Below are 23363 nucleotides of genomic sequence, written 5' to 3' on the forward strand. Positions count from 1 at the left end.
ATCGTTCCAAGCCACCAGACTTGAAAAAAGTCCTGCACCTGCTGTGTTTATTTCTACATCTTGTCTTACACCTGGCACGATCAAAACCAGGGGTATATTCTTTAGATGATGACTTCAGTCTGGTGAAACTTGTTGCCATGATCTCTGTCTGAGCCAGTTATGGGAAAGCAGTTTTCTCCAGGAAGTCATTCAGAATGAGAAAGTGGGGCTCCTGTTTTTTCCCTATTGACTACAGAGTGAGGGAGAAGGATGAACCTTGTAAGGCAACCCAATGTGTCCATACTGAGTCATGTTAAACTCGAGAGGTGTGTCCTGAAGGTGCAGGTCATGGTGAGGCTGCTCTTTAGTAGCTGTCAGAGGCAGATATTTGAGTTCAGCCTTCGAGGCAATGCAGTGTGACTCTTGCTTCTACAGAAATTTTGCAATGTAGTGCCATTTAGGGAAGGTGGCAGTGACGTGTTCCTTTGACAATAGGCTATGCATGCCATTATTATCTAGTCGTGCTTGGATGTATGTTACACTTTTGACTGTGATATGGAGGAAGGAGTAAGGCCTTTCTGTGAAGGATATTTGTTCAGAGACAAAGTGATTGACCTTCTGCTGCTGTCATCTTCAGGATTTGAGAAGACTAGCTTTGGAAGGGCCTTACAAGATCCATCCCCTATAGGGGAGAAGGATCAGTCTGGCTTAAATCACACGTGAGATCCTTGTCTAACTTTTTTTGAAGTCTTTCATTAGCAAAGGATCTCCATGCAATTTATTCTAAGGGTTTAAATTCTTCACTGTTAGCATATTTTGGGGGATATTTTGAGACTTCAACACTGCAATGTAACCAGAAAATTATATTTTTAGTTGTTTGGGTTTTTTCTCCCCCTAGTTAGGCTGGGGTTTAGGATATGGCTAAGCATGCAAACTCTGGGGTTTAGGATATGGCTAAGCATGCAAACCCTCACATTCTTTAATTAGAGGGACACCTGTGAAAATCAAACTTAGTGTGTCTTGAGCTGAGCACTCAGAGCTACTCATGTCATCTCTCTTTCCTTTTTGCCAGCTGGAGAAGCCAGGGGTAAATTTGGTGACTCTGACATGCTGAACAAACACTCCTCTTTACAGCTGGATGGATGTGACATTGGACATGGCTTTTCCAGGTCATTCAGGAAGTCTCTAACAAAATGCCATGTTGAACCCTATTTCCCAACTCTTAGCCCAGTGACGGAGGCAATGTCCTATCTTTGCAGGATCTATTGAACCTTGTTAGCAAGTAAGAAGCAAACAAGAACTGCTCTGTCTGCATCAAGTGCGACATTGCCCTTTCCCATCTTCCAGTGATCCGAGGCTCTTGCTGATTGCTCAGCCATGGGAATAATTTTGTCGATTTAAAATGAAGCATTAATATGTTTGGAGTTTCTTCCTCTCCACCCCCATCCTCCTTTGTCCAGTTGTTTCAAAGAAAGACTTAATTGTGCCAGGCTTGCATGAGGAAAGCTAGGCTGTCCCCAAAACCATCCTAGAGGCAGGCATGGAGGGCAGGAGGACATGCCCTGCTCCCAGGGGAGGGTCAGAGGGGGAGCAGGACTCCCACTGCCCCTTCTGCTTTTCTCCCTGAGTCTGGGTGCAAAACCCAAATTATTCCATGAGCAAAAATCTACTTCATTGAGCAAAAGTCACATTTCATTTGGGTAGAGAAGAAACCAGGCTTAAAAAAGTTTATGAAGTTTCCTTTGTTTCTACCTTATTAAGTTACATGGCTTTGTGCTTTCCATCTGACTTGGATACTATTTTCTTCTCCCCCTCTTCCAAGTATAATGTCTTCCATGGAAGAATAGGCAGCGGCCGGAGATCAAAGATTTATTTGTTCTGTTGCTAGTTGACCCATTGACACATGCCAATTTGTTGCAATTCAAAATTAGTCACAGTATTTACTGGCTCTGTGCCCAGTTGGTAGTTGGAGATTATGCACTGGAGTTGGCAGATACAGCAGAAGTCAGAAGCATCATTTATGAGGGGTGGCGAGGTCAGGAGATGGAGTGATTTGGGAGCATTGGGCCCATATTGGTAAGATGTAACTGCAGCCCCTTCTCTGATGCAGTGGGGAGTGAGATGTGGACCTGCAGGGCTCAAGTTCTCTGGCTGTGGACATAATGACTCCCCCTTCATCGGGGCTAGACCACCCTAAATTCAGATGTTTCTGATGCAGATTTAGCTTGTTTTGGGATCCACAAGCTGCGTTTATTTTTTGCCTTCCTACTCATCACTTGCATTCTCTAAACTGGTCTTTCGCCTGGGTGGCCCATATGCCATGGAAAGTAGAGTTTTATTAGGTTACTGGTTCACGTAATGGGTCTACGTGGGGTTAGCTGAGAATATTTGGGTTTTCAAGGCTTTTGTTTTGGCATTGGTATTTCAGAAGAGAGCGAGGGAAGGTGCTGAGTGAGAACTGTGGATGTATTAAGCAGCTGGTGTATATTTCTCTATTAGAAAGCATAAATCTGAATCTGTTACAGTTGCTTTTTAGAGCAAAGCAGAAATGCATTTTAGTTGGTCTGATACTGCTTCTTGATGCTAGCTGCTGTTGTACTGCCGGCAAGGGTTTGTCACTAATGGTGATTGCTGTTCTGTGTCAGTGTGTTTGGTGGTCACAGGGCTGATCTCCAGATCTCCATTTCCTTCATGCCTAGTGCTCAAAGCAGAGCATGGGAGACCTTGTGCTAAGTAGTGCTGGGGTTTGCCCTTCAGGAATGCTTCCTCCTATACACCTGGAAAAAAGACAGTAAACTGCAGCCAGTTAAGATGCTTCCTTTTGAGTCCTACAAAGCTGCGGTGTTTAGGTAGTGCTCAGTCATCCTGTGAATCTTACGGTCTTGCGTTTGAGAAAAACCTGCAGCTTGGATTTCCCTAAGCAAACTTTCCATTTTGCTGGGACAAGTTGCTGTTTTTAAAGGCTATTTCATGACCATTGCTAGCAGAATGCCAGATTTCTGGTACAGAGGATTTCCAGATTTCTCTGTCACTTCTGTGTTATCTCACTTCTCAAAGTATAGTAATTCAAAGCTTACTGCAAATAGTTCTGCCTGCAACAGCAGATTACAAATACATCAATTATATGAGAGGAATGTGATAATTTACTTATTTGTTAATAGCATCTTGCTTCCTAGGATCTTAAAGTGCTTTTAAAACTTCAGTGAAACTCTGAGTCTCCTTGTTCCTTGTTGCTTTTATTCAAATGCAGGGAAAACTGAGGCTCCATGGGTGGAATTTGGCTCTGTTTGGAAATGCTGCAGTAGCTGGCCAGGTGCCTGTGGTCCTAGTTTGAGAAACACAGAGCACCTGCGGATCTAGCTAATTGTTGGAAGAAACCTGGTTTCTGAGAAACACTGGAAAATGGTGTCCAGTGCCTGAGGCCGAAAACATGGGTTGGGATGACATTCCCATCCTGTCATAGTGAATCCGTGGTGAGCCAAGACTGAAAACCACAGCAACGCTGGAGCCCCCTCTGAAATCCATCCCACAAGGTGTTTTGTGGGATTCATACAAAGTATTCCCTCCTTCACCCTAGCTTGCACCATCTTGAAATGGTCCCTATCCTTATGGAGGGCCAGGACTTCTCAGGTCAAGGGCAGACCAAGGAGCCTAGCCATGGTTGCTTCTTAATCTTCTAAATGCCAGATCCATGCCTGCTGCCTGGTGTGGTTTGCCTCCAGGCAGCAGCTGACAGATCACACCATCTCTGATCCACCCTGAGATTTGGGAGCTGTGGCGGGGTCCCGACTCCTACCCTGGTAAATCTGCTCCATTAATAGCTATCAAACAGCCTGAAGTTTCCATCCGAACTTTATCTGGCTTTGCAGTGAGCTGGAGGATTAAAGACTGTCGCAGGGGAAGGGAGGGAGCAGCCGTGGCTCACCCGGAATAGCCTGACCTATGACGGCACGTACCAGCCCGGGGAGGGGAGTTGTCCTGTGAGCTCACGGGTTATTAACAGTGAACACAGACATGCCTGCAGTCAGCAGCACGCCCAGGGCCATCTGCTCCATCCCTGGCTGGTTTAGGGGCTCCAGAGGGACTCGTTAGTACGGCATGCCTCTGTGGCTCTTTGATGGGCGAGCTGGGAGCAGGCTTGAGGACCAGCCTTATGAAGCCATTGTTTTATGCTGCTCAAATGACTTAGGGTTTGACCTTTGGGCTGTTTGTATGGGGTAGATCTGTTTTTGAGGGAGAGTGGTATGAGAAGATAACCCCTGCCCTGCTGCAGCCCAGGGCTGTTGTCTCTTTGCTGTGTCATAGCAAGTAATAAAGGGATCAGGGGGCTGTATGGCTGGGACTTGCCTATAGGGCCAGCAGGTATGGGGCAGAAGCCTTCAGTACCAGATGGTGGAATAGTGTAGGAAGCAAGAGCAGGTTTTTTGGTGTAGCCAGGGATTCACTTCTCACAGCCTTTCTCTTGTAACTGGTTTTGTTTTCCTTGCCTTGTTCTTCTGCTGGTGTCCCTAAGTCTTCTGTTTCACCCCCCCCATGTCATCTCTGTGGAAAAATGCTGGGTTTCTTCTTACTTCCTCCCCCCTCATTCAGAGCTGCTCCTTAGCTGAGTATTGCTGTTGCACCAGGAGTTTTTTCCTTAGAGAGTGGCTGTGAGTTAGGGCCCTTTCCAGTGCCCAGCGTTTTGCAGGACTTGTGCAGAGCACCTCAGCGTAGGGGAACAAGATCTTCCCAGCTGGCCGGATGACCCCAGACTCAGTGTGCATGTCCCCCAAGGAGCAGCGGAACTGCAGATTAACTTATTGGACATGTGGGAAGCAGGCACGTGGCTGCTGCAATGAATAGTCTGTGGGTGCTGCTCAGTGGTTTACACCAGGAAGTACTGAGGCTGTTCTAAACCTTTGACCCTGGCGACATACTCCAGATTCCTCCCAATTAAATGGTCTCCTTCCCTCCCCTCCAGGCCTGAAAGCATCATGTCTGCTGCCTAGCCAGACAGATGCGTTGCTCCATAAAGAGCTCCTTTATATCCCCAATAATTCTATTGATCTGCACTTTGGGAACACCATTCTGCCTTGGAATTTGCAGTTTGTGTACTTTGTTATCAGTGATGGGCACTACTGGTGTGATGGCTCTTTGGACATCTAGGAAGTCACCCAGCAGGTAGGAAATCTGTGCTCCATAGATCTGGTAGCCTAGGGCCTGAACACAGGGCCTTGAGCAGCATCCTTTCTGGCAGAGGTTCACCATACCACCTGATGAGAAAGATGAGGCCATCCTGAATCCTTCCCTCCTGCCGGCAGGGCAGAGGAATGTGTAGCCTCAGCAGCAGTGTTGCTGTGGCATGCGTTCCTCTTCACTGGAGCAGAAGAGCAAAGGAGGCACCAGTAGCTGGTGTACAGGACTCTGCCTGTCCAACCAATACTGCTGCTTCTGCTCTCCAACAAGCTCTTATGTGCCAAGGGTTTAAGAGGAAGAAGGCAATATTCATGCTGTGTCCTGCTGCGTAGACAGGTTAACCAGGCATGTTAGGCACTTGTAGCTGTAGTGTTTGTTGCTGTCACTTGAGCCGTAGGCAAGTTGTGCTTCTAACTCTGGAGGTTTTTGGTTCAGCCCTTGGTCACAAAGAAGGCAGTCTCCATCTGTATGTGTCCTTTCCCCTCTTTTTGCTGACACGTGAATACCTCAGCAATTCCTGGAGGTCAAGAAATGCTGCTGAACAGAGGGAGAATGAAAACCAGTGATTCCCTCCTAGACATTCAATCCCAGCCTAAATAAGGGACTTATGAGCTGAGTGCTGAATGACTGCACTGATTTATCATGTCTAGTGCTAAAGTCAGGTATTGTGGTCAGGGGTGAGCTGGGGATATCCGTGCTTATATGGGGGAGAGGGGAACTGAGATTAGCCAAATAGACATAACACAAATGTCCTCCACCTTGGCAGTGTAAAAAGATGAGAGAGAGCCAGTAAGTGCATTGGCAGTTGGACTAGATGATCATTGTAGGTCCCTTCCAGCAGAAAATATTCTATTCTGTTCTACATCCTGTTGCATGGACCTTCCCAATGCCGTTTTGGGGACCAAACATGGAAGTCTGGTCCCTACCCTGCAGGGGAAAAATCCTCTTTACATTCTCTGAGAAGATCCCCAGGTAGCAAAGGGAGCTGGAGGAGGCTGGTTTTGGTGGCTGTCATGACTACCTGGCAGTCTGTCAGAGCGGCTGGTCTGGTGACACTTACTAGTGGCCTTTCTGTGGACCTGATGGCTGTAACATGCACCTGCTTTTCCATCTTGACCCCCTCCTTTCCCCAAGAGGAGCTGAACGTGATGGCTCAGATCTGTGGCTAAAGGACTGCTGTGCTCAGCAGAGCAAGAGAGACTTCAGCTTTCCAGGGCTTTCTGCTCCTTGGGCAGTCATGCTCTTGCCAGCCAGTGTTCCTTTGCATTTCGAGATGTTCCCTCAGCACCCTTTCTAGCCCACCTCCCCAGAACGTCCTGTGACTGAGGGCTGGGTGGGCTTTTCTCTGTTTTTACTGGCCCTGTGAGACAAAGCTTTTTTTTTTTTTTTTTTAAATAGTTAGGTTTTATTTTTGATTAACAAGGATGTTGTAATCAAGCTTAACCAGCTATAGTGTACATCCTTGTCTCCCTGCTGCTGGAGTTGCTTTTGGGGCATGACGACTGCTGCCCTCCTCCCCAGCTGCAGTTTGCCCAGCCTTCTTGTGATGGACCTACCTTCCTGCCCAGAAGATGAAATGGTTTGTTCGAAGCCTGGGAGCGATCCACTTAGCTGCATGGAGAGATCATTAAGAGAGGAGGGTGATAAGGGAAGTAGCGTGATAAGGATTTTTTTTACAGGCTGTGGGGAGGTGTGCTGTGCAGGGAGGTGGTGAGAGGAACAGGACTGTCAGCTGATGCTCTCAGACGTGACACTTGGACTGAGTGTCACATAGATTCATGGCGTAAGGTCCCCGGCTGCTCTCAACAGCCAGCTCCTGCCAAGCATGTGCACAGTGAGGGAAGGTAGAAAGAAGTTGGGACTTTAACTGCTCCAGCCACCTTCTCTCTCTAAGGAGGCCTCTGCATGGCTTTCTGTGTGTGACGACAGTCCAGCTGTTCTGGGAGCAAAAAACCCCACCCGGTCTGGACCAAAGACTAGTGTTAAATCAGGGTAAGTGTAACCACACAACTCAAAGCATATTAAGGAAGTGTGGTTTGTTTCTTGCTGGTCCAGGAGATAAACAATGGGGTTGCTATTGCCCTGTCTGCTAAAAGCATTAGACCAGGGAAGGACAAACCTTGGTTATGCTCTTCAGTACAGCAACATATAAGAGGTCTGAGTTCATACTGATTCGTCTGCAAGTCCTTTTTCAAACTATGGCTGTGTGGAGAAATATTCCAGAAATTCTGAGTGCAAGAATAAGGGAGACTTTAATTTTCCTTCTGTCAGCCTCATGAGCAAAAACTTGTAACTGTTTCTTTGTCTCTGCGTTGCTATATCTGTGTTTGAAGTTTCCTATCTTTCTTTCTGCAGGTCCTTCAGAAGCTTGGGAAAGCAGATGAAACAAAAGATGAGCAGTTTGAACAGTGCGTGCAGAACTTCAACAAACAGCTGGTAAAATAATTGGCGATATGTAATTACACCTGGCTTTCAGTATTAGCTTCCAGTCATCTGCTGCAATATGCAATTAAAGCCCATTAGATTAAATGATGCCACAGGCCTACTGAAGTGACCCAGAACTGGTAGCTGTTCACTTATGAGAAGTTACGCTGTGTCTTCTAGTGCCCCTATCATGGAGTCAGTGACAGTGTATGCTGAAAAATAATAGTTGTTCTAGACCCAAGTTTAGGAAAAGAAATAGCTCAACCAGAACACTTCCTTGAGTTAGCAGCTGCTTTGTAATGTAATTTTTCCTGCTGGGCTGGAAGCACAGATATAAGAACAACATTGTGTCTCTGAAAGATGGGTAGGATGGGAAAGAGATTAGAAATAAAAAATAAAATGGAACAAGGCAGTTTCAGTTTCTGAAGCACAGTGGAGGGCAAAAGAGACAAAGAAAGCAAATGGTGAAAAGGAAACATCCAACCATAGCTAAGATCTGAGTCTAGCTTCCTCCCCATCCTTGCACAATCACTGTGTCAGGCCTGAGTCATTATTCTTTCACATGTCTGCTTCATTGCTATATTTTAGCGCACAAAAATATTTTAACAGTGTAGCAATTTTCCCCCACCCTCCTACTTAAACAGCAGCAGGTTTGTATCTTGAACTGGGTGTGTGGTGGTTTTTTGGTGGGTAGTTTTTGTTTTTGTTTGGTTTTTTTTGTTGGTTTTCTTGTTTTGTTTGTTTGTTTGTTTTGTTTGTTTTGTTTTTTAATCTGGAGCTTTCAGCCACCCAGAGGAGGGGAAAACATCAGTTAACCCAGGGGATTTGCACACTGGTGCTTGGTGTTAGGGGAAGTGTTGTTTCTGTTTCACGGCACGAAATGTGTGCCACACCAAAGCTCAGGTGGCACTGAAGAAATCTTTTAGCCCCTTTGTGCCCTGACATATTTAGAACCTTTTTCTGGAGCTGTTAGTGTCAGCTGCATCATGTCTGTTAAGACTCAGCAGATGTGGTTATGCATCGCAAAACCAGCTGAGAAGGAATTTGCCACAGCTGAATATAATGAAAATCTTTCAGTCTGACTTTGACTTATGTCTAACCAGAGCTGACTGCAGATTCCTGGAGACTAACGCTCATTCTCTTGGCAGTGATAGTAGCTGCTGTTCCAGCAGTTCATGCAACATCTCTGTAGCATGTCCACCACTGATATCCTCTTGTACACAAAGGAATACAGTTTGGCTTCTTTCTGACGACATGACATTACCAGGTGTCACTTTTCCATATCATTTTCAATATTGGCACTCAGGAAATAATAATTTTAAAGGAGAAATACTGAAAAACTCAAATCCAGACTTCTTGATCTGGCTGTCTGGGATGGCTTTTTAATTTCCAAAGCCGTGAGTTCCAGTGGTGCACTGAGAAGCCTGTTAGAGAAGCACTGCCTCTTGTACCCATTACAGCTGAATTTCTTTTCCTGTCTTGCAGTGGTAAGCCATGAATGAAATTCTCTAAATAATTTATCAAAGGAGCTGGAGGCTGCTGTGCATTTGCTGCTTGGGGTCTGTTGGTTTTGCTTTGGCCCTCAGTTTCCCTGTTGCTAAAATAAATGCAAACAATGCCTGTTTTACAGGGCAAACCATAAATGTGAGTTAGCTGGATTGTTAGGATATCCAGGGCTCAGGAGTTGCTACGATGCTGGGTAGACCAGGGAAAAAACTTCAGCTATATGTGCATATATACACACTTGTTTTTATACATGTGATATGTGTGTGTAGTGTAGCTGTGTGTGAGATTTCTATGGCTTTCCTTACTGAGTCTGCTCCATTTGGAAATGTAGTCTGGAGGAAAGTGGATCTTTTGCTGCAGGCTTGTGACATAACCGCTCTCCTGTGGAACTGGCTGGGGTATGACCAGGCAGTGGCCTTGTTTGCTGTTTGATTAGAGGCTCCACTGGCTCTAATGACTGTGTTGGGCCACTTTAACACATGTTCCCATGCATGGGCTGTTGATGAATGGAGAGCAGGTCTAAAAATCACTTACTCATTTTCAACCAAGACGTCTTGTGGTTCTGTCAGATGGTGGTTGAGTGGCCGTAAGGGAAAGCATTGCACTTCCCAGCTCTCTGTCCATTCAGGTTCATATAAGAGCGCCCCTCTGAGGGCTCTGAATAGGAAGAGCTTTTTAGCTCAGACAGATGGATTTCCTGTGTGACAAATGAACTGGACATAACCAGACTTCTGCAGGGCTACAGACCTCGCTCTGTCTCTTGAAGGCTTGACAAGAAGCACAACTGGCCCCTATATTACTCCCTCATGACAGATTACCTCTGGCAACTAACCTCCCAAAAAGTTCATTCGAAGGCTCCTCCCTCCTTCTCTTTCCCGGTGTCACTTGTGTTCAGGTACAGGCACAAGGATCTGTCCTGGAAATTCTCCTCGCAAAGCTGGGAGCAAGAGGCCTGCTGCAAAGTTGCAACGCAGCCCCTGCCAGCGGCATGCTAGGCTTCAGCTTCTCTTCCCCTGCATTTGAAATACTCCCTGGAGAGACGGAGTGGGAGGCTGGTGGCAGCCCTTACACCTGGCACTGTGTTGTGTTTCTGCCTGGCAGAGCGGCTGGGTTTTGGTACCTTCCGTGAGATGTCACTGGTGTGGAAGTTCTGGGTTGGTTTACAGTGTTTCACACCAAATGCATGAGATGCAAGCTGCTGCTGGCAGGGGCTGCATCCATCTCTACCCGTACCCCACGGTGTTCGGCGCAGCCTCAGCGTGCAAGGCAGGCAGTGTGGACTTAATCCTTGCTCTTGCAGCATAGGTTTGGCTGTGGACCATTACAGTCAGTAGCTCAGAGACTTTCTTTCCAGGCAAGAACCCTTCACGCTCAGCAGTTTCCACTTCAGCCCTATGTAGCAAAACAAGTTTAACAGCTTGCCTGTTATCCTAGGATGGGAGCTTTTCACCAGTTGTTCATGCTTTGTGTTTTAACAGCTCTGAAGTTTTGCTGAGTGGGGGCTTACCTGGAGCTGTTGTTTCAATGCTTCCCCCTCCCCCTTCCTTTATAATTCCACAGTCTGCTCTTCCAGCCCTATATTAATCTAATCTGGAACAGGACATTACCTGCCCCTCTCAGGTGTAGAACATCACTCCTGATAATAAAATTCCTTCTCATTGGAACTGCAAAACCAGGGAGGTTTTGTAAAGAAGGGGTTGCAGACTAATATTGATGAAAGAATTTATTCTGAAGATTGGGGAAAAAAGGGGTTTAGGAAACCTGTCTACTACCAAGAAACAGCTCTACAGAAAATCACATACTTAGCTAGGGCTCAGTGAAAGCTGTTGTAAGTAACAACCCCCCAACAAAACAAGAAAGTACAAAAAGATACCAAATTGTTATCAATTAATATGTATAATATGATTGAAATAGCCAGGGAGCTGCTGAAGTCCTGTGTACGGCCTGCGTCAGTTAATATTTAAAGTAGAGAAGCGCTGACTAGACATGATTTAGGGTTTAGGAACTAACTATTGGACAATGGGGCCTTATGTTTATGTCAGAAAAGGTAATGGATTGTAGTCTGATCAATAAACCTCGAAGAACCACTTGGAACTGCCAAGATTAGCAAAGAATTAGGCAAAAGGCAATTCCTAGGGGGAGATTGTGACCACCTACTCAAATGATACTACCTCCTCAAAAGAAGACAACGAAGGAGGAAGACAGTCTGTGCACTAATTTTCATGAGGGGTGAAGAAAAAAGAACCAATCATTAAGGAAAACAACAACGCATATGTATTAGTTAAATGTATAAATGTAAGAGTTTTTGAGACAAGGGTGTGCTGTCTTGAGACAGGCACCCATTCATGCGCATCAATTAAATTAATTTGAAAATACCTCAACTCTGTGTGTTATTGGCTTGCACACTGGGTGAACGGACCCTGTTTGTGGGACAGCAAAACCGCTCTTGTGTCTTTCTTTCACAGAGCTATAAGTAATAGGTGTTCCATTAGGTCTTTGGAGAGAGAGCTCTTCCAGCCTCCCAAGCATAGCACTTCTATTTTTAAATATGCATCTTCCTGTACATACTGTCCTTTGTATTATACCTGATTGTCTTATAGGCTCACAGCGTGGAATTACACTGTGATTGCAAGTATGGCAATATCTGCTCAAACAAGGTGATACTTGTGTGTTTGAGTAGAATGACTTATTGTGGTCACTTCTGCATCAAGACACAGTGTCAGTGTCCCTGTGTGAAGGTTTTAAGTCAGTTTGTTAGTGCAGGGATGAGAAATGAATATGGGGTTCAGAATCGGCACTGATCTTCCATTTTTTTCCTAGTTCTACTTTCTTTTTGTGGAGTTTTTTTACTCTGAGATATATATACATGCACACTAATTCTTTCTTACATTTTTGCAATTTAAAAATTACTGTGCTATTAGATTTTTTAACATCTTTAGATTCAACCATACCTCTATAATTTCCCTCTGCACACCCTTAAACTCTTCAGTAACTGGGAAGTAGATTAATTTTCCAGATTCCAGTTTAACTCTCTTCCCTACATTTTTTACCTTTGAGTTTAGGAAACATCTCTTAAACATGCACTCAAGGGTATTGAAAGCTTCTGTTCTATACAGTATTTGACTGTGTCTAACTGCGTTGCAAGAGGTATTTATGCAGAATCATGGCTGTACTTGACAGCTTGCTATAGCCTGCTTGAAGAAAGCAGGTGCTGCATGCACAGAGAGAAAGCAGTTGCCAAAGTTTCTTGGGAAGGCATTAATGCTTAAAATTATAAAAAGAAACCTTTGTAGTAAGGAAGGGAGCTGCTTTACTGGTAGACAAGAAATAAAGCAATGGGAATGCCAAGAAGGGACTTGAATGGGAACCCCAGGTGCCCAGGGGAGCTGGGGAAATGGGATTCGTGCCAAAACTCTGAATATGGGCCTCGTAAAATCTGAAGGCGGCAGAAAGATTTTCAAGGCTGTAAAGTCTATTCACTCCCTCTGGCAGGCTTAGTACTTTTAAGAGGCTTAGGTAACCCCATAGTCATGGAGATCAGCTGTAACTCCAACTTTAAACATCAGCAAGAGGTAACAGAGAAAGACCAGTCCAGTTGCAGGATGCAGCACTGCATATTGGCTGACTGTACATCATAGCGAGACAAGTGGTGTTGAGGATGCATGGAGAACACAGAAGGCTAGTTGTGCATTGCTGCAATTGCATGCTCCAGTATTTGGGCCCTAACTTGCAGGTTTTTCAGGTGATCTGTCTAAAAATCTTGATTTGATGTTTAATTGTGATGCCAGTGTACCTCTCGGAGGATACTTTTGTCCCCATTACTTTGGGACTGGGTATCAAGACTTGAAGAGTTCCTGAGTTTGGGTTGTGTCACGTGCTGCTGTGGCAGGACTTAGGCAAATATGGGCACAATTTTAGAGGCAGTTTCTGATTTTAGATGCTATAATTTTGAGAGTCACAGTTCTAGACATTGCAGTGCCCAACTGTGTGGTGGGCAAGTTCTGCAGAGGACTTCCCTGTTGATTAGTTTCTGATAACCTCAAAGTTGTGTGTTCAAATTTAGTCATTCTTAAAAATGATACAGCTGCAGGATGACGATGGATCCATCTGAGGGATTTTGCATGATAGTTTCTTCTGTGCCATTTCCTCTTGTGTTCTGACATCTCATCTTTCCAGTTCCAGTCTGTGATTTCTAGCACGAACCAATTCTAGGCAGGCAGCACTGCTTTCCTCTAAGACTTTTTTGCTTCCTGCATTGGGCACAAGCAAACACATGTTACAGTCTGATTGAACTGCTGCTTGTCAGCTCAGCCTCCCTGACAGTCCTTTGTGTGTGTGCTCTTTGATTACTCTGGTACCTCTTCCCTGGTGGTTTCTGACTGCACTGTTAGGAAAGTCTCATCTGCCCGGGTTTCCGCATTCACCTTAAGCCAGCAAAAAGCTCTACATTTGTTTGCTCTGTGTTTTAAGAACTCCTAGGACTTTCGCAGCAGATGTGGTCATTATTCCTTTCCTCTTATACTCTCTTTGGGTCAGTTCCAATGCTTCTCCAGATAGGAGTCTGACTTTCTTTTATAAAAGTGGCCAGCTCTTTCCCATCCCTCGTTTCCTTTGTTGATGGCAGCAGGAAAAGAACAAATGTGAACTCATCCAGAACTTTCGAGGCAAGAAAAACAAATTGGGCCATAGTGTTGGAAGCAGATGGATTTCTTCACAAGGCTATGCGAGCACTGCCACTTCCACAGCTGGGCAGATTTAGCCTCTGCTTAGAGAGTGCAGCTGCAATGAGAGCACAAAGGATCACAGCATGAGCTCGGTTGAGGCAGGAGTTTCTTGAGTGGTGGCGAGGGCTGATGGGAAACATCTGCTTTTGAAGCTAGTTGCTCCAAGGCAGCTGTCAGAGATGTCCTGTGAGCTCCCCATCTCTGAAGTTGTCTTTAGCTGTCAAAATTCATTATGCTGCCCCCCCTCCACAATGGGACACAAGCTGGGAAAAAAAAGGAGGAATGGCAGCAGGCTGTGAGGAAGGTGTGAGGTGTAGTTGTCGCTTTCCTGCATGGTTGTTTTTACAGCTAATTTGGGGGATAATGAGGATCCAGTGAGATCTCACAGGGTAACAGAAACCCTTTTGTAACAGAGATCTCTCTCAAACTTTTTTCTGTACTTCTTACTCGATGTTTGCTCCTTCCCTTGCTTTGACATGCTCTGTGGTGGTGGTGCTGAACTCCAAGCCTTGCTTTTCTCTTCCTTTTGTTTCTGTTGAGTATTTCCCTGTCTGCTTTGCACTGTCAATGACATATGGCAAAGTAGAGAGGGGAGGTGGACCTGAGTGTGCTTATCCAAGTACAGAAGAGCGGTCATATTGCCAGTGCCTGAGTCAACTTTGCCGTAAAAATCTCCATGACTCTTTCTAATCTGGGTTCTTGTACTGCACTCACCTGTGTCACCTGAAGGTTCAAACTGGCAAAACTTGGCCCAGCTTCTGGTTTTAATCCTCTGTTTCTTAGTGAGTGAGATCTGCTGCTGGTAGGCCACCTCCACGGTGAAAGCTAAAGAAAAAGGTGATTATTCTGTATTTGTAAGCCCTGCTGCACAGGACAAGTTAGACAGGATGTTTGGGCAGGTCAGAGGTCCCTTGCACCCACTTTGCATTGGGGTTTTGGTTTGCAGTGTGGCAGGAAAAAGTGGTGAGCTGAACTGCTCCCAAACCAGTACAAAATAAATCAATTGCATCTATCTTCTATATCCTACAGATTCACTTCAGTTACATTTGTTGTACAGACCCACTAGCCCTTGGCTTATAAATTAATTGTTGCCCTTAAGACCCTCTGTGGTTGCTTGTACAAAATCAAAACGCTAAAGCTGGCTCTGCTGGGAAGAGCAAAGCACAGCTTTACCCACATCAAGTTATCTTGGTGGTATTGTTGGCTGAATATGCCTGCAGGTCACCATCTGTGGGCTTACCAAGTCAGAGGGCTGTGTGGTCTCCCTGTTAACATTTATGTTTTGTGTGGTCATAGGGCTGGCATGTAACCTATCTGCAAGACCATTTTTCTTAATTTAGAAATGCTTGATGATTCTGCCTTACACTCTCTTTATATGGGAGAATAAACGATGGTCTTCTCCTTATGTTCACAGTCCGAAGGTACGAGGCTGCAGAAGGACCTCCGAACTTACTTGGCTTCCGTAAAAGGTAAGGTCTGCATAAGCAGAGAATAGTTTTGTCTCCAGTGCTTACCCACGCAGTGAGGTTTCTGCAGCCATCCTCTCTTTGTGTTTCCTCAGGCATGAGTTGTAGGAAAGGTCAGCCTTATCTGGGTAGGGGATCTTTCAGAATCCTTCAGAACCAGCTGGGGTGGAATGGGGTTGTGCTTTGATGCCAAACAGGTGGTGCTGTCTTAGGAGATAGACTCTCATATCTTGCTAGGGGAGGAACGAACACAAAGGATTTGATGTGACTGCATCCTTGGTTCCTTTCTCCACCTGGTTACTTTCCATCTTTTTTTATCAAGGGTCAGACATTCTGTAAGGAAGAGCTTAGCATTTGTTATAGCCCATTCAACAGCTCCTGCGTCCCTGTTCCTCAGGATGAGCGTTAAACTGTGAGGAACATGCTGTCTCCCTCTTTCTGAAGCAGTTCCTTCTTCTTTCCTAGCCATGCACGAGGCCTCCAAGAAGCTGACAGAGTGTTTACAGGAAGTTTATGAGCCGGATTGGCCTGGGAGAGATGACACAAATAAAATAGCAGAGGTAAGACTCTGTCCAGGATGTGGGGTCACCAGGCTTGATCTGTCAGCAGCGATGAGCTTTGGAAGCTGTGTCTGTGCACCACATTTCTTCGGGCATATGGCTTTGCAGAATAATTGGAGAGACAAACTCAGCATTGGGAAGAAGGGGAAGCTGAAGGGATGTGGACTGTATTTTTGTCTCTGTAGAGAGCACTGTCCCCAGATGCTTAAATGCTATACAGAGCCCATATGCTTATGCCAACAAGCAATTTGTTCCCCCAACAGTGCCTAAACAGGGATGGAGGATGCCAAAAGAGAGTCAATAGGGTTAACTGCATTTATTGCTTATGCTCTGTGCGAGAGAAAGGGGAAGGTAAATCTATGGCCAAAGCATGGTCAGAGCAGCCATTGTGCAACAAGCTCCTGCTCACAGCAGTACCACCAGCTGCCATATTTTAGTTACCACCTTATTCGGCTGAGCCACGTGTCACCCCAACCTGCTGTTCTTCTCATCCCTTAGTGAGGTGATGTCTGTCCAACTTGCCCAGGTGTTTTCTGTGGAGCTTAGGGCACAGCCTGTCATTTGACAGCTTGGATCCCCCTTGGCATGTGTGTGTGGTTGGTCCAGCTGGAGGCAGGTGCCCTCTGCTCTCTTGCTCAGCTGTTCTGCTGAGCAGCAGCTGTGGCAGGTCAGCACCGTGGATCCATCTGCCATGAGGCTGCAGGACTGGCCTCCCTGCAGCTGTCTCTGGCATGGGAGCAGTGGGGAAGGAATAGAGAGGAGAGCAGGAGAACGATTCTTCCCTTCCCCAGCTTTCCTCTGCAGAAAATCTCACCTGAAATAACATCTGCATCTTGCCTAGGAAATACCAACTTCAAAGCAGGTAAATCAAACAAAACCTGAACATGTCCAGGTCAGTGTTTGCATTAACATGGAAACTTTCCATTAGGAAGTGCTGTTGCAGTAAATAATGCAGTTGTAATTCAGCTAGTTTTGCTTCACATTCTCTATTGGCCTTTTTTCTCTTCCTGAGCTACTCCTGGGAGACTGTCCCTTCAGAGAATTTGAGCCAGGGAACATGAGTCCTGAGAACGAACTGTAGCTATCCTGTGGGTCTGCAGGAATATTTCCAGCCTTCCACCTCCCCCTTTAATGCCTTTGTTTATGTTTCTGTCTTTCAGGAAAAGTCAGGCAGGAGAAAAGTGCTATTCCTGCCCCAAAAAGTAATAAATACCCACACAAAGTAGGCGTTTTTTTCTGAGTATTTTAGCCAAAACCCTTTGTTTAATTGGAAAAACAGGAGAGAGGGGCAATTTCCACCTAATCCAAAATGTTGACGGGAAGTTACTGAGCCTAAGATAAGATCAAGGATAAAGCGTGCGCAGGTTAGGGTGCAAGCCTTGGATGTGACCTCCATTGGGCTGTGGAGGCAGGTGGTGTGAGGGCTGAAGACTGCTAGAATAGCTTTCTGTTATTGTTCGTTATCCTCCAGAAAGCTGCATTGTAATAAAAAGCAGAAAATGGTGCCTAGTGGTGTCAGGTGTGCTGCTTCTGTGGCTTCTGGGAGAAGGTAAAGCCAGCCTAACCTTCATCTTCCCTTCCGTTGTTGAGACTTGGGCTAGCACTGCAGGGGAAAAGACAGTCCCTCAAAGAAAGGTTCACAAAAGGTGTTGTGTCCTTGTAGAGGTCACCTGAATTAGCAGCACCAAGCTTTCTTCTCTGTTTCTACATTTCTGGCATGATCTCTGTTTTCAGCTAACTTCTCTGCTCCTTAGGTTTTTTTCAAATAAATGTTTATTTCTTAAGAGCTCTGGGGAACTGAAATCGTTGACTGTAGTACTCTCAGAAAAAACCAGAAATGCAGAGCTCTGTGTTCTTAATAGTTAGCTCATTACTTTTGTTTTTCAGAACAATGATCTTCTCTGGACAGATTTCCATCAGAAGCTGGTGGATCAGGCACTTCTGACCATGGATACGTACCTTGGCCAGTTTCCAGATATTAAAGTAAGATTCTCTTTAAACCTTTTGATCTACAGGGTCACAGCAGGTGAAACCTCATAAGAATCAATTTCTTGCATCCCCATCTTCTTAAGGAGGATGTGTGTGCTGTGCTACTGCAAGCTCTTCTTTTAGAGCAGCCAAGATCTTTCCAGCTCTGGGTCATGTGAAAATCTTATGTTCTCCTTTGGGTGTGAAATGAGAGTGAAGAATTCAGGGGAAAGATGCTGAAGAGAAAACGTAAGTGCAAAATAGGAGGATCCATAAAATTTCCAATTGTATTGCAGTGCCGGAGGGCAGGGTCAGCAATAACTCACAAGCTCTCAGTCTCTCTTTTCAGTCCTTTGGTTTTTCAACTTCCTTGTAAGTACAAAGCATTGAGGAAGCACTTAGTGGCAAACGTGCTTTATAGGTGTGGACAGCGGATTTCTGTGTGATCCCTGCAGTCCTGCTGTGCATGTAACCAGCTTGTTGTAGGGAAGGGGGAGAGCTATCCAGGCGTCTTTTGGGGGGAGATTGTATCCAAGGACCTGGGTTTGCATGATGTCCTGTGAGCTTCCCTTTCCCCACAGTTAGCTCCTCTCTCTTCGTTTTGAGAAGGTTATGCAGGAAATGTCTTCACCATATGGAAGCACTAGTAATGATATCACCATATGGGAAGTATCAGCTTGGCTACTTCCCAGTGAAAACAACCCTTTCCCCACCACATGTCTCTTAAAACGTTTGTCAATATTTGTTGCTTCCAGAGGATCATGCTGTATCAAGGAGGGACGGGTCACAGGCTTGTAAAATGAGCCCTGAACAGCAGTGTCCTTGCCTCCTGGGGCTCCTTGTTTTTGCTTCGTTTTTCCAGCCTCTTCTGTTCCTGGAAGTCTGAAGTGGGGAAGGTTGAAGAGGCTTGCTGTTGCTTTCTACCCGCTCAAGGCTGTAGAGCTGATCGCTCCCTGTAGCGTGACGCCGTGTGCCTCAGCAGCGTGGGGGCTCGTGCACTGCTTCCTAGGCAGAAGGTTTTATTTCAGGCTCGCTGTAGACTCAGAGTTCTGCGCTGCTTCAGTCCAAATCACATTTTACCAGCCTTGTTGGCTTTGCACTGGGTCACCTCAGAGTGTCACTTTTTTCCATGCTGAGTATCTCCAGGATTCCTTAATTCTGCTGGGGTCCCACTGAGGTTTTACGGTGGGATTTTAAAAGGAGCGCAAGACTGCGACCACCCAAATGCCACCAAAACTCAAGGTGTTGGGCATTGAGCTCCCATGGATCCTTTCTGACTTCCGAATGGGCCACTAAGGTGTTTATTACTAATGTTCCTTTCTCGGTCTTCAGATGATGGTCTAGAAAATGGGAAGTTAAAGCAATTTTATGCACAATTTAAGTAGTGCTTTAAAGAGACTCCTACTCACCTCTGTTTCCCTTCCTAAAATGAGTGAGAATTTGGCTTTCTGTTGGTTCCTACAATAAGATATGGATATATTTCACAAGAGTTGGCTATTTGTTTAAAGTGGACTTCCAGTGGTATGAATTTAAAAAGGTTAGTGTGTTTTTATTGGTAATTCAGCCAGATGCATCATCCTCCTTATCCTGGAGCAGTGAGAAGTGCTCAAATCAAGTATGTTTTCTTCAACTGGTAGAAACTCCTGTAAGTGCTGTTGTTGAAGGTTGCTACAGTTGTACAGAAGTGTAGTTTGGCGTCACATAAGGAATTGGAGTTCTTGAGTTTGGCAGCCAAAAAAACCCCAGCCTTATGCAATTTACGGAATATTTGAGTTCGTTTTTCTTATGGTAATAGTTTTCTGGTTTTTGTTTTCCACAAAAGCAAATTTTATGCTTTTCCTGGAATTCTGGCATTACTGTGATAATGAAAGATGATTTATGGAGATAAAATGATTTTAATTTAGTTATGTGAAGGCCTGTTTTTTGTTAACAGCCCCGTAATTCAAATGTGTAATGAGTTAGATCATGCATGCATTATTTTTTGTTAAATTTTAACATATTCTGAATCCTTCTACTCCTGAGGGGCTGGAAAAATTCCCTTGAATTTTTTGGATTTGCAATGGGATCAACAGCAGGAATGTGAAAACATAGCATTCCTTTAGTAAGGAATTTTTATAAGTTAAAGGGAATAATTTTAAAATGTTGGGTGGGGAGGGGTGAAAAAAGCCTCTCTATCTTCTCTAGCTTGAAAAAGAGGAATGCAAATAGTACTTTATCCTTCGTTGCAGGTCAATATCTGTAGCTTCTTGGAGTAGGACTCTTGCATAACCTGTGATATTTCTGAGTGAGTTTTTGGTTGAGGTTGCAGAGTATGCAATAAGAGTACAGGTCTTTGCAGTGAGGCTCAAATTAAGATGGATTTCTTGCAAAGCAGTAAACTCTGTTGGGAGTTCAGCTTTTACCTTCAGATAGTGGTGGGTGGCTCCAGCTATCCTAGAGTCATACAAGGAAGCTGCCCTGCAGCCTTCCAGGACTGGGCTAAGTCCCATCACTGCCGTCACAGGCAGTCGTGTGATCAGTGGTTACCCCAGGAGGACTAGCACGCAGTGTACCCATACCTCGCGGCATTTCCACCTACTCTAGTAGGCATGTGAGGATAGCGTTTAGAAGATCAGGAGCTGCAAAAAAGGGCAGGAGTTACCTTTTTTGAGAGATGGGTGACATTGAATCAAACTCCCTGGTGGGGTGGCAGGAAAACCTGGAAGTTTGCCATGTCAGAGGTGGGCAAAACTCCAGCTATCTCTACCAGTCTGGCCTGGGGGAAAAATCCTCTCTCTTAAATCCCAGATCCAGCCGTGTGTTTCATCTGGTGTCTCTGGAAGATGCATTAACTAGCATCTCAGAGATCGTCATGCTGCTGAAAGCCCCCTCTGACATCCCGCCTCTGTGCCTGGCTGGCAGCGTGATGTCTGGGAGGTGTCTTCTAGTGACCTTGACTGTGGGGTGGCTCGGCTTCTTCGTGATGTCTCTCCTGGAGTGAGCCGAGTGCTTTGAAATCAGTTTGGGTGTGCATGTGGCTGAGATTCTGCGGATCTGCTGTGACTCACACAGAGCTGCACCAGCATTTGCTGAAAGTGCAGAGGATCATGTGTGGGAGACGTGCGAACTGGTCCCAGCTGGTCTGGCAGAAAGATCAGCCCCGAGTGCGGTTTTGCAGCTTATCTGTAGGAGCTTAGGGAGAGGAGACTGCATCTCCTTGCCAAGTACAGTGGAGGGGAAGATTTGCTTTTGCAAGTAAATCCCAATGCTGATTCTTCATCTTGCACTTTCAATTTCCCTGGGTGCTGAGATTTATTAGAAACCCTCCTGGCTCTTTGCCATGCCTTTTCCCTCCAGTTCTCCAGCCGGTCTCTGTCTAGACTGCTGATCACTGATGCTGGACCAGGCTGTCTGAGCTGGAGAGTGCTAGGGTCAGGCTGGGAAGACTTGTGCTCCAACCCAGATAGTCTGGGGTGTTTGTAGAGAGTGCGGGAGGCAAGGGTCTAAGGGGGGTGGATGGCTCCTAAAACAGGGCAGCCCAGTGGGCCTGAGCCTCACTGAGGTGAAATGCGGCTTGGGGAGAGAGCCTGAGGCACCTCAGATGAAGAGGGGTAATGGAGGATCAGGCCGCAGGCTTGACTGTCCGTTCTGGATTCTCACCTATGGACTTATCGGACTCCATTCCTGAACGTGAGTCTGGTACACAGTTGGCTCCCTCCTTGTATTTGTTACTGCTTCAGTGTGTCTTGCCTAATAGTGACACAGTGCTACCGTTTTTCCCTCATGTTTCTCTGGCTTAATAGCTAGTTAGAAAGGACCACTGCCTGTGGCTGCAGTCACTTCTGTCTGGACCTCCTGTTGCAGGGTCCAAAATGCTGTCCTAGGTGTATCCTGAGCATGTGGATGAGTGCTTTTGCTGTGCTGGCAGCGGAAATGCCTTCTTTTGTTGAACTTAATCTTTTGAGCTTCCACACGAACTCAGGGCTGTGAGCTGGTTAGTTAGAGTCTGGCTGCAGACCTGAAAATGATGAAGCAGGTGCCTGTAGGATGCAGGCACATGGGGAGGCTTAGGAAGCACGGGAGCTACAGTTCCAAAAACATTAATGTCATCCAGAGGTGGGGCCTGTTGGTGGTTGGATCCCTTTGCTTTCCCTGGCTGGATCTGCTCTCCTCCTGAGGAGCTCCCTCTAGAAGGGTGGTTGTCACAGGTGGCTCCCAGGGCCATCTCTCTGGGCGGCCTGTGTGGAGTATCCAGTGAGCATCCTTGTGTGGGCAGAGCACGGGGTGCTCGGGAGGTTGGGTGAAGAGGAGTGGGGGGGTTCCTGAGAGGCTTTGTGGTTTTGGCTGCTGGGCAAGATTGTCACAACTCTTTTCTCCATCTTTCTTAGTCTCGTATAGCAAAGCGAGGAAGGAAGCTTGTGGATTACGACAGCGCCAGGCACCACTTCGAAGCCCTGCAAACTGCAAAGAAGAAGGATGAAACCAAAATCGCAAAGGTAAAGCAAGCAGAAGGATGTGCAGCCATCCTTTCATTTTGGGAGGTCTACGTTTGCCTACTGAGCAGGTTTTAAGTGCGCCTGTACCTCTTCACTGGGTGTGTTATCATAGAATCATTTAGGTCGGAAAGGACCTTTAAGATCATTGAGGTGTTGTGAACTGGTGAGGTTTTGCTAGGTATTTCCTTCTCATCTGTTTAGTTCTCCTAGAAGGGAGGATGGTCTCTGTTGTGTTGGTTCAGACTCTCTGTCATCAGTCTGCATCTCTCTGTGGCAAAGGCCTAGGTATGGCATTTCCTCAGATACTGCAGGACCAGCATCCTCTGTCAGAAAAGCCCATGTGCCTCTGGGGGAAGCAAAACCTTGGAATGCCCCCAAAAATTTTCCAGTTTGCTTCTTGGGGCTCTGTCTCCCCATCTTAGAGCAGTGGTGAGAGTAAGTGCTTGAGTGTTGCTTGAGGTTGGTTGTGTTTGTGAAGTCCTCTGATATTCTAGGACAGAGATCCTTAGGAGTGTGAGTTTACAAATTCATCAGTGAAAATGCACCCTATGCACACTTGATGACTGTGTTCTGTTGTCTGTTGGTCACAATTACTGGGTAATAAATACAGGTGAAAGCAGAAAACCAAGAGTTTTCTCTTGTTAGGGTGTGGTTTCTTTCATGCCTGTGAACATCTTGATCCAGGGTTAACCGCAGAGCATGCCCAACATGCAAGTAAATAAAAATTAGATTTTCTTTTAAATGTAGCTGAAGAAAGGTGATAGTGGTAACCTTGTTCTAGAGGAGGCACATGGTTTGAATACCTGCCCAGAAAATGAGCTGTGGATTACTCCTGTACCCTGAGTGGATTTGAACCCATGTGCTCCACTCCCCAGGACAGGTCTTGACACAACAGAATAGTCCAGGGCTGGGGAGACATCTTTAATTCTCTTGAATGTGGGCCATGGCACATCAGGACTCTTCAAGCTAGAAGCAGTACAGGAAAGAAAGAGCCTGGATCTGTGCCTTTTAAGCAGGCTGAGAAGAGTTGTCATTCTTTGCTTAGAGTTATTTCTGGTAGGGGGGAGATACGGGCTATGTGAGAGA

General features: G+C 45.8%; 1 protein-coding gene across 10 annotated transcripts in view; it reads left to right on the top strand.

Moving 5' to 3' along the window:
* Positions 1-23363, top strand: part of BIN1 (bridging integrator 1) — a 103247-nt gene that overhangs the window by 36681 nt on the left and 43203 nt on the right. For all 10 annotated transcript variants that reach the window (XM_075028715.1, XM_075028718.1, XM_075028720.1 and 7 more), the window contains exons 2-6: positions 7510-7590; positions 15223-15277; positions 15740-15834; positions 17722-17817; positions 22170-22277. In XM_075028715.1, coding sequence (XP_074884816.1) covers positions 7510-7590; positions 15223-15277; positions 15740-15834; positions 17722-17817; positions 22170-22277 — 435 coding nt within the window. The remainder of the gene's footprint in view (positions 1-7509; positions 7591-15222; positions 15278-15739; positions 15835-17721; positions 17818-22169; positions 22278-23363) is intronic.

The sequence above is a fragment of the Buteo buteo genome, chromosome 5 (genome assembly GCF_964188355.1).
Source record: "Buteo buteo chromosome 5, bButBut1.hap1.1, whole genome shotgun sequence".
In the NCBI taxonomy this organism is placed as follows: Eukaryota; Metazoa; Chordata; class Aves; order Accipitriformes; family Accipitridae; genus Buteo; species Buteo buteo.